The sequence below is a fragment of the Aquarana catesbeiana genome, linkage group LG03 (assembly GCF_042186555.1).
Source record: "Aquarana catesbeiana isolate 2022-GZ linkage group LG03, ASM4218655v1, whole genome shotgun sequence".
In the NCBI taxonomy this organism is placed as follows: domain Eukaryota; kingdom Metazoa; phylum Chordata; class Amphibia; order Anura; family Ranidae; genus Aquarana; species Aquarana catesbeiana.
Genome location: NC_133326.1, coordinates 86463539 through 86478051, shown reverse-complemented (window position 1 = coordinate 86478051; position 14513 = coordinate 86463539). Strand labels below are relative to the sequence as shown.

At 42.7% G+C, this 14513-nt stretch overlaps 1 protein-coding gene across 2 annotated transcripts in view; it reads left to right on the top strand.

Annotated features, from left to right (window-relative positions):
• The window catches only part of ZNF280D (zinc finger protein 280D), a 153529-nt gene that overhangs the window by 36714 nt on the left and 102302 nt on the right, over nucleotides 1-14513 (top strand). Inside the window, exons 3-8 of one of the 2 annotated variants that reach the window (XM_073618781.1) lie at nucleotides 2210-2272; nucleotides 2362-2729; nucleotides 2842-2959; nucleotides 6997-7206; nucleotides 7451-7651; nucleotides 11063-11181. In XM_073618781.1, the coding sequence (XP_073474882.1) occupies nucleotides 2210-2272; nucleotides 2362-2729; nucleotides 2842-2959; nucleotides 6997-7206; nucleotides 7451-7651; nucleotides 11063-11181 (1079 nt within the window). The remainder of the gene's footprint in view (nucleotides 1-2209; nucleotides 2273-2361; nucleotides 2730-2841; nucleotides 2960-6996; nucleotides 7207-7450; nucleotides 7652-11062; nucleotides 11182-14513) is intronic. The other variant, XM_073618782.1, reaches the window with a different exon arrangement.

Below are 14513 nucleotides of genomic sequence, written 5' to 3'. Positions count from 1 at the left end.
TAACATACCATACCTGCAAAGCAAACACAATAAAACATAGCAAAAATAGAGAGAACAATAGATATAGAACAATAGTGAGCGGATAATAGAGAGAGAGGAGAAAAATACAACCACGACTATTTTTGGATTTTTTTATTTTATTTTTTTTTTTTTGTGTTTTTTTTTATTTTTTTTTTTCACTTTTATAAAAACTATAAACTGAACGTTGCAAACTAGGGTCTCTCAAAATGTGATGGCCATCACATCTTTCCAGACCTTGAGACCCTGTGTTAGTATGCCTAAGACTGTGTGGTGCTGTACTCTACGCTAAAACTCCACTAGTGTGTGGTAGCATTTGAAACATTCACCAATGCAGAGACCAGGTTGGTCAGGACAGGAGGGACAATAAAAGCGCCTAAAACTGCGTTTGCTGCAGACACTACATCTTTTTTGGGGTTTCTTTGGGTAGGGGTACCAGGAAGGACAAAAGGAAAATGCCTCTCATGCAGCCGGCTCACTGCATTTGGATTGGGTAAGTTGGGTAAGAGCACCGTCTGGAAACATAAGGGCTCTGATGATCTCTTCCTGGAATTTAAGGAAGTATCCAGTCTGTCCGGAAGCTCTGTATAGCACATGAGCGTTCAGCAAAGCGAATTGAAATAAGTATACAGACACTTCTTTGTACCAGCGTCTGGCCTTATGGGCAATTAGGTACGACGCCAACAACTGGTCGTTGAGGTCCACCCCTCCCATGTTAAGGTTGTATTCGTGGACACAGAGGGGTTTCACCACAACACCAGTCGCCGTAGGAATTTGGACAGCCGTGTCTGCAGGAAGCGAGGACAGAACGAAAACATTCAGTGAATTCCCCCCCACTTCACTGCTAACAAATTATTACATCTCAAGCAGGCTCTGCCCCCCTGTCAGGATTCTACAAGACGTTGGGGTAAGCCCCAGCGATTAGATTTCACGGTGCCACATGCGCCAATTCCATAATCAAAAAGGTGACTAAAAAGTGGCATGCTCATGTAATAATTGTCCACGTACAAGTGGTACCCCTTTCCGAATAAGGGTGACACCAAGTCCCACACTATCTTACCAGCGCTCCCTATGTAATCTAGGCAGTTCTCCGGCTCTACGTGACTGTCTCTTCCCTCGTAAACCATAAAACTATATGTATAGCCTGTGGCCCTGTCACAGAGCTTATACATCTTGACCCCGTTTCTGGCATGTTTGCTGGGAAGATACTGTTTGATAGACAAGCGGCCAGAAAACTTAATCAGGGACTCATCAACTCAGACAACTTGATCGGGAGTAGACAAGGCTGCATCTCCCCCCACTAAGCGCAAGGACCCCCCAATTGAGCACCAGTGATCCCTTTTGTCCTCCTTGAAAAAAATGGAGATATTTATTATAGCAAAAAGTAAAAATATATATATTTTTTTTCAAAATTGTTGCTTTTTTTTTGTTTATAGCGCAAAAAATAAAAAACGCAGAGATGATCATATACCACCAAAAGAAAGCTCTATTTGTGGGGAAAAAAGGACATCAATTTTGTTTGAGTACAATGTTGCACGACTGCGCAATTGTCAGTTAAAGTAATGCAGTGCCGAATTGCAAAAAATGGCCTAGTCATTCAGCAGCCAAATCTTCCGGGGCTGAAGTGGTTATGGGAGCGAGGTTATTTTTAATTCAAAGTTCCAGTAAAGTGTAATAAAAAGACACTCACCTGTCTCACAATCCAGCGACGTGGCCACCCGAACCCTCCCTTCTAACCCCCGCCTGTCCACGGCGCTGGCAATACTACTGTGGGCATCCGGCTGTGGCATCCGGCTGTGACAGCTTGCAGCTTCACAGCCGGGTGTGCCTGTCTCACTGCGCTGTCCTGAATGGCTGGGCAATCTTTTGGGACCTGTGATGTGTCCCAGAAGATTGCAGGGAGGAAGGGCCGCCTAGGCGGCCCAAGCAGAAGTGGGAGTTCGTCGGTGATCGTGATGCATCATGGAATCGAATCGTTGACCAGATAATCGTAATCGAATCAAATCGTGAGACCAGTGAAGATGCGCACCTCTAGTCTCTACCGTTTTGTGTTTTTTTTTTTTTTTTTTTTTTTTTTTTTTTTTTAGTAAATTGCTAGTTAAATTACTGCAGGAACTGAAGTTCATTTTATGTGCACCAGCAATGTTCCCTTCAACACATTAATTTACTGTGTTTGTAATCAATCAAACAGGCAATTCTTCAGGGGCCCAGCCTACTTCAGTTGGAAGGGCTGAGAATGGAACACCTGCAAGAGGTAATTGTCTTTTAATATAAATTTAGGTTTATGTTCTAATTTGTAGACTTTTTATTATGGATTTAACATTATTTATTTTTTTTTTGCAGGCACCAACACTACATTTCAATCGCCAAATAAAAACTACAAACCCACTACTGCAGCACACAGTGTTGCTAATGTCAATCAACCGGTTGCATCTATGTATCAGCCTGTTACTAGACAAGCAGTTAGTTCTGCTATTGTTCAACCACTACCAAGACCTGTTGGCATACAAGAACCAGTAAGGAGACCTATTGGAGGACTTCCATTTCAGCAGCCACCAAGACCGAGTCCGGTTATGCAGCCCATTTGCAGGCCTGTGGCATTCACACCAAACAGTCCACCAGTATGTCGAAACATCACATTTCCTACTGTGTCACAACAGCCACTTCGACCTGTTGCCACCATCCCTGCACAGCCTGTAATGTTAAACCAGGTATATGTCTTATGCCTTCAAGCTGTATTGTCCAATGGTCAATTAATAAGATATAATATATATGCAGTTAAATTATTTTGAAAGCTTATTGATCATATCTTTTGTATTTTAGGGTTATATTATGACCTCTCCCCAGGTTTCTGCTAATAACTCTCATAACGTATTGTATGCTCTGCGGCCGAGTACAACATTAACGCAATATCAAGGTGTACAGACACTTACTGCAACAGGTATGTGTAGACTACATCTGTATATGTGTGTGTTCAGTTTTTAGGTATTTGCTTGTTCAAGGAGGTGAATGATATATGGGGAAAGATGTGAAAACCCTCTGTTGCATTCAGTTCCTGTGCCAGCTTTGCTTTGGCAAAATGATAGTTAAAAAGTATGATAGTCCTCTCTGCGGTTTACAGGGAGTTTTCATTGGTTATTATAGTTGAGGATCAGTTCTTTTAAGGTCTGGTCACCTATGGTAGCAGTAAGATCCTCTACATGCAGGCTTTGAATGTGGTCTCAGCCCTGTCTCTCTACAGTGGGGAGAGTAACCAAGTAGGAGGCATCTCTCGATGGGAGATACCATTTCACTGCCACAATTCAAACCTATACAAACAGCGGGGGGAGACCATAGTTCTAACATTGTGCCTCGCTGTTGCGGGGCGGCTTTACAGTGTGCTGATGGTCCGGTTTTGTCTGTGTTGCAGGGCGGGTTTGCTGTGTTAAACGGCCGGTTTCGCCTGTGTGAAAGGGCAGGTTGCAACACAGACAAAACCAGCTCTTCAACAGCCACTAGCCGCCCTCCAGCAGCAGCGATGCACAATCTGAGAACTATGATCTCCCCCGCTGTTTGTATAGGTTTAAATTGTGCCTGTGAAATGGTATCTCCCATCGAGAGATACCTCCTACGATGTGCGCATGCTCCCTGGTTACGTCAGCCCAGCTGATCAGCAAGTCAGCTATTGTGCTGTTCCGTACGGCGCATGAGCAGTACATCCCGGGCACTATTCAATGAGGGGCACTCCTCGACAGAACACCGGCCTTGTGAACTGATTGCTTCATTCACTGTGTGCCTTGTACTGCTTGGAAAGACAATTAAGAGTCTTTGTGACCAATGAGCAATTGTTCTGCTTTCAACAAGGGAAAGTGACTGATATCTCCTTCACATGCACTAGTGATCTGCCTCTGCAGGCTCAAATGAAAAAGTCTTGGCTGTGATAGTTTTTTAGCTTCCTTTGTTAGATGTATATGTAATCTTTTAGCATTTGGTTTGTTTGTCAAAGTTAACCCCGTGTCAAGAAATATTGGGGTTATTGCTGCTTACCTTTCCTATTGTGCTTTCCCTGGTTGTCATGATAATGTATTGACTTTAGTAAATAACAGAATAATTTGCCTTTTTGACTTTCATTTGCTGCATGCTCATTCTGGGCCTGTAAATTGGAGGTATTAAAGCCAGACAGTCATTTTCAGGAGTCAACATATTTCTTTCCTGACAGATGTTTTCAATGCTTTAAAGAATTGGTTCACCTTAATTGCCATTTTCCAGAAAATTCCCCATTCATTCCAGCATCCCCAGCACATTACATGCCACTCCTCCACTGTTCAGATAGTTGCTGCTGTCCCCTCCGTCGTACATTTAGACCTCGTGCAGCCTGTCTGAAAAAACTCCTTTTGTAGATGACTCTTCTCTGCAGCAGGACAGGCTGGACATTAGAAGTGCTCGTCCAGCGTCACCCCTTGGTGGTTCGAACCCTTCACATGCACAGTGCATTCTCTCAGCTGCTGCCGTTACGAGGGAGTGCACTGTTTGAACAAGCCAGGCAGCCACAAGGATGTACTTCTAAGGTCTGGCTTGTCCTTCAAGGAAAGAGGGTGAGGGTTTTTTTTTGTACAGGCTGCGCATAAGCCTACCTTAATAGAAGTGGACAGGAGCGACCGTTTGAACAGCTGAACATGCTGAAATACATGGGGGATTGATTGGAAAATGGCCATTAACCACTTGACAACCAGCGACATACTGGTGCATCGCTGGACTTCAAGTGGTTACACCAGATGTAAAGTGGATTCAGGCATTATCCAGGTATTGTTTTTTAGGGCCAACCGCTCTCTTGTAAAAGCATACCTAGCAACTACTAACTAGCTGGATTACTTTTACAACTGGCCTCATTCCCCCCAGGCCACAATCCAGGTATTGTTTTTTTTAGGGCCAGCAGTCAGCTCTCTTGTAAAAGCAATCCTAGCAGCTGACTAGCTGGATTACTTTTACAGGTGGCCTCATTCCCCCCAGGCCACAATCTAGGTATTGTGTTTTAGGGGCAACAGTCAGCTCTCTTGTAAAAACAATCCTAGCGGCTAACTAGCTGTACTACTTTTACAAGCGGCCGCATTCCCCCCCAGGCCACAAGCCAAACATCCCCCCCAGCTGCCTTCTGCCGCTTTCTCAACCCAATCGACCAGCCAGCAGAAGCGACCCCCCTCCCGTGCTCGCTTGTAAAGGTCCCGCACGCATGCAAACTGCGATTGTCCCACACATAAGGTATTACTGAGAACATCAAATCATAGGCAGTAATTCTAGCAGGATACTTCCTCTGTAAACCTAAAAAAAAAAAAAAAAGATCCTGTTCCTTTAAAGCAGGGGTCTCCAAACTTTCTGAACAAAGGGTCAGTTTGCTGTCCTTCAGAGTGTGGCCAATGGGAGTAGAAAATGCCTTGGTGTCAAAGGAATGAAAGAATTCCCCATCAATTGTATTAGTTGGAGTAATATTGCCCCATTGTTGATATGAGGGGAAGGAATAGTGCCCCATCCTTGGAGGAAATAAACCCCATTGTTGGTGTCAGTGGGAGGAATAGTGCCATGTAGTTGGTGCCTGTAGGAGGAATGATGTCCCATCATTGGTGTCAGTGGGAAGAATAGTTCCCCATTGTTGGTATAAGTGACAGGAATTGTGCCCCATTGTTTGATGTAGAAGGAATAGTGCCTTGTATCAGCAGAAAGAATAGGGTCCCAAGGGCCGGATAAAGGCATGCAAAGGGCCTTTTGTGGCCCCCCGGGCTGCAGTTTGGAGGCCACTGCTTTAAAGCGTGATAAATAGCATAGTGCTTCTGCAGTGTAATTTGTCCCATTCTATGCTGTAAAATACCTGGTTGATCCTGCCTATTCCTGTGTCCCCCTGTGTGTGCTGATTATGGTAATCATGGCTGCTGATCCTTGATACCATGGTAAGTTTATGTGCCTCTGTCATCCTGCTGTGTGTTCTGAGTCTCTCCCCTCTCCCCCTCCCTCCCTGCCTCTCTGTGTGAGAGCCAATCTCCTCCCTGGCCCTCCCACCGCCTTTCTGCTGCATTATGTAACATAATGACTTGTATCCCATCTGGTTTATAAAGAGATAGACTACTGTATGTGTGTTTTTTTTTAAATGATAATGCTAAATACTTTTTCTCACACCGCCGCTATGCAGTCACACGATCTACCTCTGCTGGCTGGCTGACGTCAGAGGAGAATCTCAGCCCCTCCCACTGCTCTCCTTAGATCAGGGAAGGAGAGCATAGGGGGAACGCACAGCGGTGGTGTGAGAAAAGGTATAGAGCATTATCATTTTCAAAAACCACACACACTGTGGTTTTTGTCTTTATAAATCAGAGGGGATACTAGTAAGTACATAATGTCACTTTACAACCACTTTAAATATAGATAATATTTACGTGTGTGTAATAAAAGTGTAGCCGAACTTCTTTCATTCTTTTTCTTTTTTCTTTTTTTATCTTTGGGTATAGTAGACAAGGGTTAAAACGCCTACCTGACATTTTACTGCCTATGTCTTGGAACTAAACCTTCCTATTCTTTTAAGCCAAGGAAGCGGTCATCTTAGCCTGCTGACAATTCAGTTGAGCGCACAAGCGACAGTGACAGTTCTCATTCACGGCATGCCTTAAATTAAACCAGCAAATTAATCTTTTTTTTTTCAGCTTTGACAGAATATTTTTTTAAACTTTGATTTTGAACTTTATTTATTGAACAGTGTCAGTTGATGAAAAACAGGAGCAGTTAACAATTGGTAAAATAAAATGCCTCCTATTGTTGGACACTAAAGTTATTGACTGTAGTTCTTCCTTTTCCTTTTAATCTTAGTTAAAAGAATATCTTGACTAAATAGATCCAGTTGGATATCTGTGGCTCAAGAATAGTATATACACAGAGCATTCCAAACTTACCATAATGATATATGTATTTCCCTTTTTGTTGATGGTAAAAACTAGTGTGTTGTGTTTGTTACAGGAAATTCTACTCCGTTAATTCGACCACTACAACCCCTACACCAAATCCGCCCAGTTTCTACACCAGCAAGAACAGCACCCACTTTCATTTATAGGTCTCCTCCTCCTACCCCATCGAAGCCGCAAAACAACCTAATACCAGTACTTCAACAGCCTTTACTGCAGAACTCACAGAAAACCCAACAAACTATCCTTACACAAAGCTCCTCAGGTATAAGAATGCCTTCCACATCTCAAAAAGGATGTACAGTAAATTGAAGAATTTTAACACTTCCCCATAACTACTGGAGGAATTGGCATAAGCAGTGGTGACACACATAAGATATGACACAGGAAAATAAAAATGTGGGACAATTGGCTGTAAATATGGGATAGTGTCATGCATGTGACAAGGTGGTCCTTCCTTAAAGTACTGAGCACGAAACAAACCTTTTTTTTTTTTCTTTTCTTTAAAGCAAACATAGGTCGAAATGAAAATACACCAGTTGGGAAACGACCATCAGATACTATTGATCTCACAGATGATCCACCGAAAAAGCAAAAAACCAACGAAAATATAGCAGATAATAGGCCCGTTGGAGCTTCTCCCACAGTATCTTTGTCTATGCCTGGGAGACAACAGCAAACCACTCCATTGCAGGATACACCCACAAAAGGTAAATACCTATCTAATTATTTATGTCATATACATATATGTGTTTGTGTGTATGTGAGTGTGTGTGTAGATAGATAGATAGAAATATAGTGCCTTGAAAAAGTATTCATATCCCTTGACATTTTCCACATTTTGTCATGTTAAAATGAAATTTAAAAGTGTGGCGTGCATTTGTGTTCACCCCCCTTTACCTTATTACCCCTAAATAAAATCTAGTGGAACCAATTGCCTTCAGAAGTCACCTAAATAGTAAATAGAGTCCACCTGTGTGTAATTTAATCTCAGTATAAATACAGCTGTTCTGTGAAGCCCTCACAGGTCTGTTAGAGAACCTTAGTGAACAAACAGCATTATGAAGGCCAAGGAACACACCAGACAGGTCAGGGATAAAGTTATGGAGACGTTTAAAACAGGGTTAGGTTATAAAAAAATATCCCGAGCTTTGAACATCTCACGGAGCACTGTTCAATCCATCATCCAAAAATGGAAAGAGTATGGCACAACTGCAAACCTACCAAGACATGGCCGTCCACCTAAACTGACAGGCTGGGCAAGGAGAGCATTAATCAAAGAAGCAGTCAAGAGGCCCATGGTAACTCTGGAGGAGCTGCAGAGATCCACAGCTCAGGAGGGAGAATCTGTCCACAGGACAACTGTTAGTCGTGCACTCCATAAATCTGGCCTTTTTTGGAAGAGTGGCAAAAAGAAAGCCATTGTTGAATGAAAGCCATAGGAAGTGCATTTTTCAGTTTCTGAGAAGCCATGTGGGACACAGCAAACATGTGGAAGAAGGTGCTCTGGTCAGTTGAGACCTAGATTGAACTTTTTAGCCTAAAACAAAATGCTATGTGTGGCGGAAAACTAACACTGCACTTCATACTGAACACACCATCCCCCCGTGAAACATGGTGGTGGCAGCATCATGTTGTGGGATGCTTTTCTTCAGCAGGGACAAGGAACTGGTCAGAGTTGATGGGAGGATGGATGGAATATAGGGCAATCTTAGAAGAAAACCTGTTAGAGTTAAGGAAGGACAAGGACCCTAAACATACAGCCAGAGCTACAATGGAATGATTTAGATCAAAGCATATTTATGTGTTAGAATGGTCCAGTCAAAGTCCAGACCTAAATCCAATTGAGAATCTGTGGCAAGACTTGAAATTGCTGTTAACAGATGCTCTCCATCTGATCAGACAGAGCTTGAGCTATTTTGCAAAGTAGAATTGGCAAAAATTTCACTCTAGATATGAAAAGCTGGTAGAGACGTCCCCAAAAAGACTTGCAGCTGTATTGCAGCAAAAGGTGGTTCTACAAAGTATTGACTTAAAGGGGCTGAATACAATGCACGCCACACTTTTCATATATTTATTTGTAAAACATTTTGAAAACCATTTAGCATTTTCCTTCCACTTAACAATTATGTGCCACTTTGTGTTGGTCTATCACATAAAATTCCAATTAATTTTTTTTTACGTTTTGTTTGTTATGAAATTTCAATTTCAACCACTTCAAGACCCCCCACCGCATATATACTGCGGCAGGGCGGCTCTATCTCGCGAAAAACGTACCTCTACATTGTTTTGTGCAATGGATACTGTGGGCATGCGCCCGCTGCACTAAAGGGGAGTCAATCTGCAGGTCCAGCGGACCCGATGTCCGCCGGCCACCCGCAATCGCTCCACAGAGAGGCAGAACGGGGATCTGCCTATGTAAACAAGGCAGATCCCCCTTCTGACAGAGAAGTACACAGAGATCTTCTGTTCCTAATAATCAGGAACAGTGATCTCTGTGTTCTTCCTGTCCGTCCATCCCCCACACAGTTAGAAAACACTTGCAGGGAACACACCTAACCCTTTGATCGCCTCTGATGTTAAGCCCTTCCCTGCCAGTTTCATTTATACAGTGTTCGGTGCATTTTCTTAGCACTAATCACTGTATTGGTGTCACTGGTCCCCAAAAAGTTTCACTTAGAGTCAGATTTGTCTGCCGCAATGTCGCAGTCCCGCTAAAAATTGCTCATCAGCGCCATTACTGGTAAAAACAATAAAAAACAATTAAAATCCATAAATCTATCCCAAAGTTTCTAGACGCTATAACTTTTGTGCAAACCAATCAATATACGCTTATTGAGATTTTTTTTTTTTTTTAACCAAAAATATGTAGCAGAATACATATTGGCCTAAATTGATGAAGAAATTAGTTTTTTTTCCTTTTTTTTTTTTTTTTGGATATGTATTATAGCAGCTAAATAGAGAGGTACACAATCAAAAAGGAGGAGGTACCATCATCCAAGTAATTTGAAAATTGGGGGCAGAGACAGTTCCCCAAACTGGTCTCCAAGGATAGGAGAATGGACTATCTCGGTACCAGTATGACAAAATACATATTTGAATAAAAATGTTATTTATACACAAGGATAAAAAACAGGATATCCATCATGTTCAGTGTTCAAAACAAGACAATATAAGAATGCAAGGATGTCTGTACAAGTGTATTACTGATACTTAAGGACCTCCCACCACGTATACCTGTACGTTGTTTCATGCAATAGATAGTGTGGGCGCGCACCTCCGCCCGCTGCAAGGAGGAGGAGACGATGCGCATGTCAGGCAGACCCGATGTCCGCCAGCCACCCACGATCGCTTCACAGAGGCTGAACAGGGATCTGCCTATGTAAACAAGGCAGATCCCCGTTCTGACAGGCGAGAACATGGAGATCGTCTGTTCCTAGTAATCAGGGACAGCGATCTCTGTGGTGTTCCTGTCAGTACTTCCCCCACACAGTTAGAAACACACTGAGGGAACACATTTAACCCTTTGATTACTCCTGTAGTTAACCCCTTCCCTGCCAGTGTCATTTATACAGTGATCGGTGCATTTTTATAGCACTGATCACTGTATTGGTGTCACTGGTCCCCAAAAGGGTCACTTGGGGTCAGATTTGTCCGCCGCAATGTCGCAGTCCCGCTAAAAAGCGCCTTTTGCTGCCATTACCAGTAAAAACATAAAGTCAATAAAGCTATATATTTGTTTTGTTTTCTTTGGATATGTATTATAGCAGAAAGTAAAAAAAGTTTTTTTTTTTTTTTTTTTATTCAAAATTGTTGGCTTTCTTTTGTTTATAGCGCAAAAAATTAAAAATGCAGAGGTGATCAAATACCACCAAAAGAAAGCTCTCTTTGTGGGAAAAAAAGGACATCGATTTTATTTGGGTACAGTGTCACACGACAGCGCAATTGTCAGTTAAAGTAACGCAGTGCTGTATCGCAAAAAAATGGCCTGGTCATTAAGGGGGTAAAACCTTCCGGGGCTGAAGTGGTAAAATACTTTTTCAAGGCACTGTATATAATGAATATGAGAGCATCCACTAAGAACTCTTGATTAATGGGTTACTTTTTTTTCCCAAAAAAAGCTAATGCAGGCCCCGGTTCAGGAACAACTCCAACAAAAAATGGAATGCCTTTTCCTCGAGCTTGTCCAAAATGCAATATACATTTCAACCTTTTGGAACCCATGAAGAACCATATGAGGGTAATGAAGTCTAATAATTTGTCTGTTTACTGTTGTAAAGGTGCAGTTTACAAGAATGTAGCTCATCATAAATATCGTAACAGAAGTGAGGTTAGAAAATATTCAGAGATTAGTGAAGTTGGTGTTAAAGTGATATTAAACCCTCAGTATTTTAAGCATATGCAGCAGCTGATTTAATCACTTACTATTCTTTTCCTAAGCAGGGAATGAAAACAACTAGATCCCCAGTAAAAGCAGCAAACAGTACACATAAAAACTTGTTAGGCACATATTTAACCCCTTGAACGCCTTAGATGTTAACCCCTTTCTGCCCAGAGTCATTAGTATAGTGACAGGGCATATTAGCACTGATCACTGTAATAATAGCACTGGTGATGTCAGTGGCAGTTAGATCCCCCCAGCGCCAGTTAGTGTCAGATTGTCCACCACACTATCACAGTCCCGTTATAAGTCACTGATCGCCACCATTACTAGTATAAATAAATAAAAATTCTGTTATACAGTTGGGATCGAAAGTTTGGGCACCCCAGGTAAAAATGTGTATTAATGTGCATAATGAAGCCAATGAAAGATGGAAAAATCTCCAAATGGCATCAAATTACAGATTAGACATTCTTATAATATGTCAAAAAAAGTTAGATTTTATTTCCATCATTTACACTTTCAGAATTACAGAAAACAAAAAAATGGCGTCTGCAAAAGTTTGGGCACCCTGCAGAGTTAATATCTTGTACTGCCCCCTTTGGCAAGTATCACAGCTTGTAAACGCTTTTTGTAGCCAGCCAAGAGTCTTTCAATTCTTGTTTGAGGTATCTTTCCCATTCTTCCTTACAAAAGTCTTCCAGTTCTTTGATATTTCTGGGCTGTCTGTCACGCACTGCTCTTTTAAGGTCTATCCATAGGTTTTCAATAATGTTGAGGTCAGGAGATTATGAAGGCCATGGCAAAACCTTCAGTTTACACCTCTTGATGTAATCCCCTGTGGATTTTGAGGTGTGTTTAGGATCATTATCCATTTGTAGAAGCCATCCTCTCTTTAACTTCAGCTTTTTCACAGATGGCATCAAGTTACCATCCAAAATTTGCTGAAATTTTATTGAATCCATTTTTCCTTCTACTCGTGAAATGTTCCCTGTGCCACTGGCTGCAATACAACCCCAAAGCATGATTGATCCACCCCCATGTTTAACAGTTGGACAAAGGTTCTTTTCATTAAATTTTGTGCCCTTTCTTCTCCAAACGTACCTTTGCTCATTCTGGCCAAAAGTTCTATTTTAACCTCATCGGTCCACAGAACTTGTTTCCAAAATGCCTCAGGCTTGTCTATATGTTCATTTGCAAAGTTCAAACGCTGATTTTTGTGGTGAGGACGTAGAAGAGGTTTTCTTCTGATGACTCTTCCATGAAGACCATATTTGTACAAGTATCTCTTTATAGTGGAATAGTGTACCACAACTCCAGTGTCTGCCAGATCTTTCTGGAGGGATCGTGCAGTCAAAACGGAAAATTGTATACTCACCTTTCCGTAATTTTCCTTTCCTATCGCATCTCATGGCAGCATACACCTATGGGTTGTGGCTCCGCCCCCGCCACCTGATAGGACCACGTAGCTATTAAAGTCTGAGAGAGCCCCTGCCCCAGCATTCTCCGTGTATATATACTTCACCTCAGATGGGTGGGCATTTGTATGCTGCCATGAGATAGGAAAATTACGGAAAGGTGAGTATACAATTTTCTGTTTTCCTGTCGCATCATGGCAGCATACACCTATGGGGAATAACTCGCAAACTGGGTGGGTATGAGAAAAAGATAAGTTTTATTTAGAAGGTATTGAGGAGTTAGCCTGAATAATTGCTCTCCCAAATTCTACCGTGGACAATCTAGTGGAGTCCACTTTATAATGAGAAATAAAGGTGGTTTTTGAAGACCAAGTGGCTGCTCTGCAGATGGTTTCGACTGATACCCTGCAGTAGGCCGCCCAGGAGGTCGCCATTGCCCTTGTGGAGTGTGCCCTTAAGCCCTCAGGTACTTGTGTGTTGTTAGATGCGTAAGCTCTCTTAATGATCTTCACCAACCATGCTGCGATGGTGCGAGAGGTTGCTGCTTGCCCTCTTCTAAACCCATGAGGAATGACTAGTAGGTTCTCTGTCTTCCTCAGATCGCTGGTTGCCAAGAGGTAGGCCTGGATATTAGTCTTTATGTCAAGCGGATGTGGATCACCCTGTTCTGTGGAGAGGGTGGGGAGACATAGCTCTTGGTTAAAGTGGAAAGATGATGACACATTCGGGATGAAGCGATCCGATGGTTTTAAGACTACTTTGTCTGGATAAAACATTAGGTATGGTTCCTTAGCTTGTAAGGCCTGAATTTCCGATACCCTTTTAGCTGATGTAATTGCTATTAGGAAAGTGACTTTGAGAGTTAGGTCCCACAGGGAAACATTCTCTAACGGAAAAAATGGCTCATGGGATAAGGCTTCCAACACTACTGAAAGATCCCATGTCAGGAAGGAAGGTTTTCTAGGTGGTCTCAACTTTAGGCAAGCCCTCTGAAATTGGATGATGAGAGGTTCTTGAGCCCATTTCACTCCTGTCATAGCAGATAGGGCTGATACATGTACCTTCAGGGTACTAGACCGAAGACCTTTATCTAGACCTAGCTGGAGAAACTCGAGGATCTGAACAACTGATGGAGATGCCGGGTTCCAGGATTGCTGTTGTGCGATTAAGAGAAAACTCTCCCAGATCCTTTTATAGGTTTTATTGGTCGTGGATTTTCTGGCCTCAAGGAGAGTGTCTATCACTTTCTGGGAGCAACCTTGGACTAAGAACCTAGTCCTTTCAATCTCCATGCTGTTAGATGCAGCCTCTCCGGAAATGGGTGAAGGAGTTGCCCCTGCGACAGTATATCCGCTGTCATTGGGAGTGTCAGTGGTTCTGCTGTGCTCAATTGGAGGAGCGTCGTAAACCATGGTCGTCTCGGCCAAAATGGGAGGACTGCTAAAACTGTGGCTTTCGACCTCTTGAGTCTGAGTAAGAATCTCGGAATGAGTGGCGTTGGCGGAAAGATGTACCCCAAACGGAAGTTCCAGTCGTGCTGTAGGCAATCCGTGCCTTCTGCCGATGGGAAAGGAATTCTGGCTAGATACCTCTGGCATTTCGTGTTGACTGGTGTTGCCGCCAGGTCTATATCCGGTATCCCCCAGGTTTGGGTTATGAGGGTAAAGGCTTGGTGACTTAAGGCCCACTCGTTGTTTGATACAAAGGTCCGACTTAGAGAGTCGGCTAGTTGATTTTGGACTCCTGGGACATACGTTGCCGTTAATCCCGACA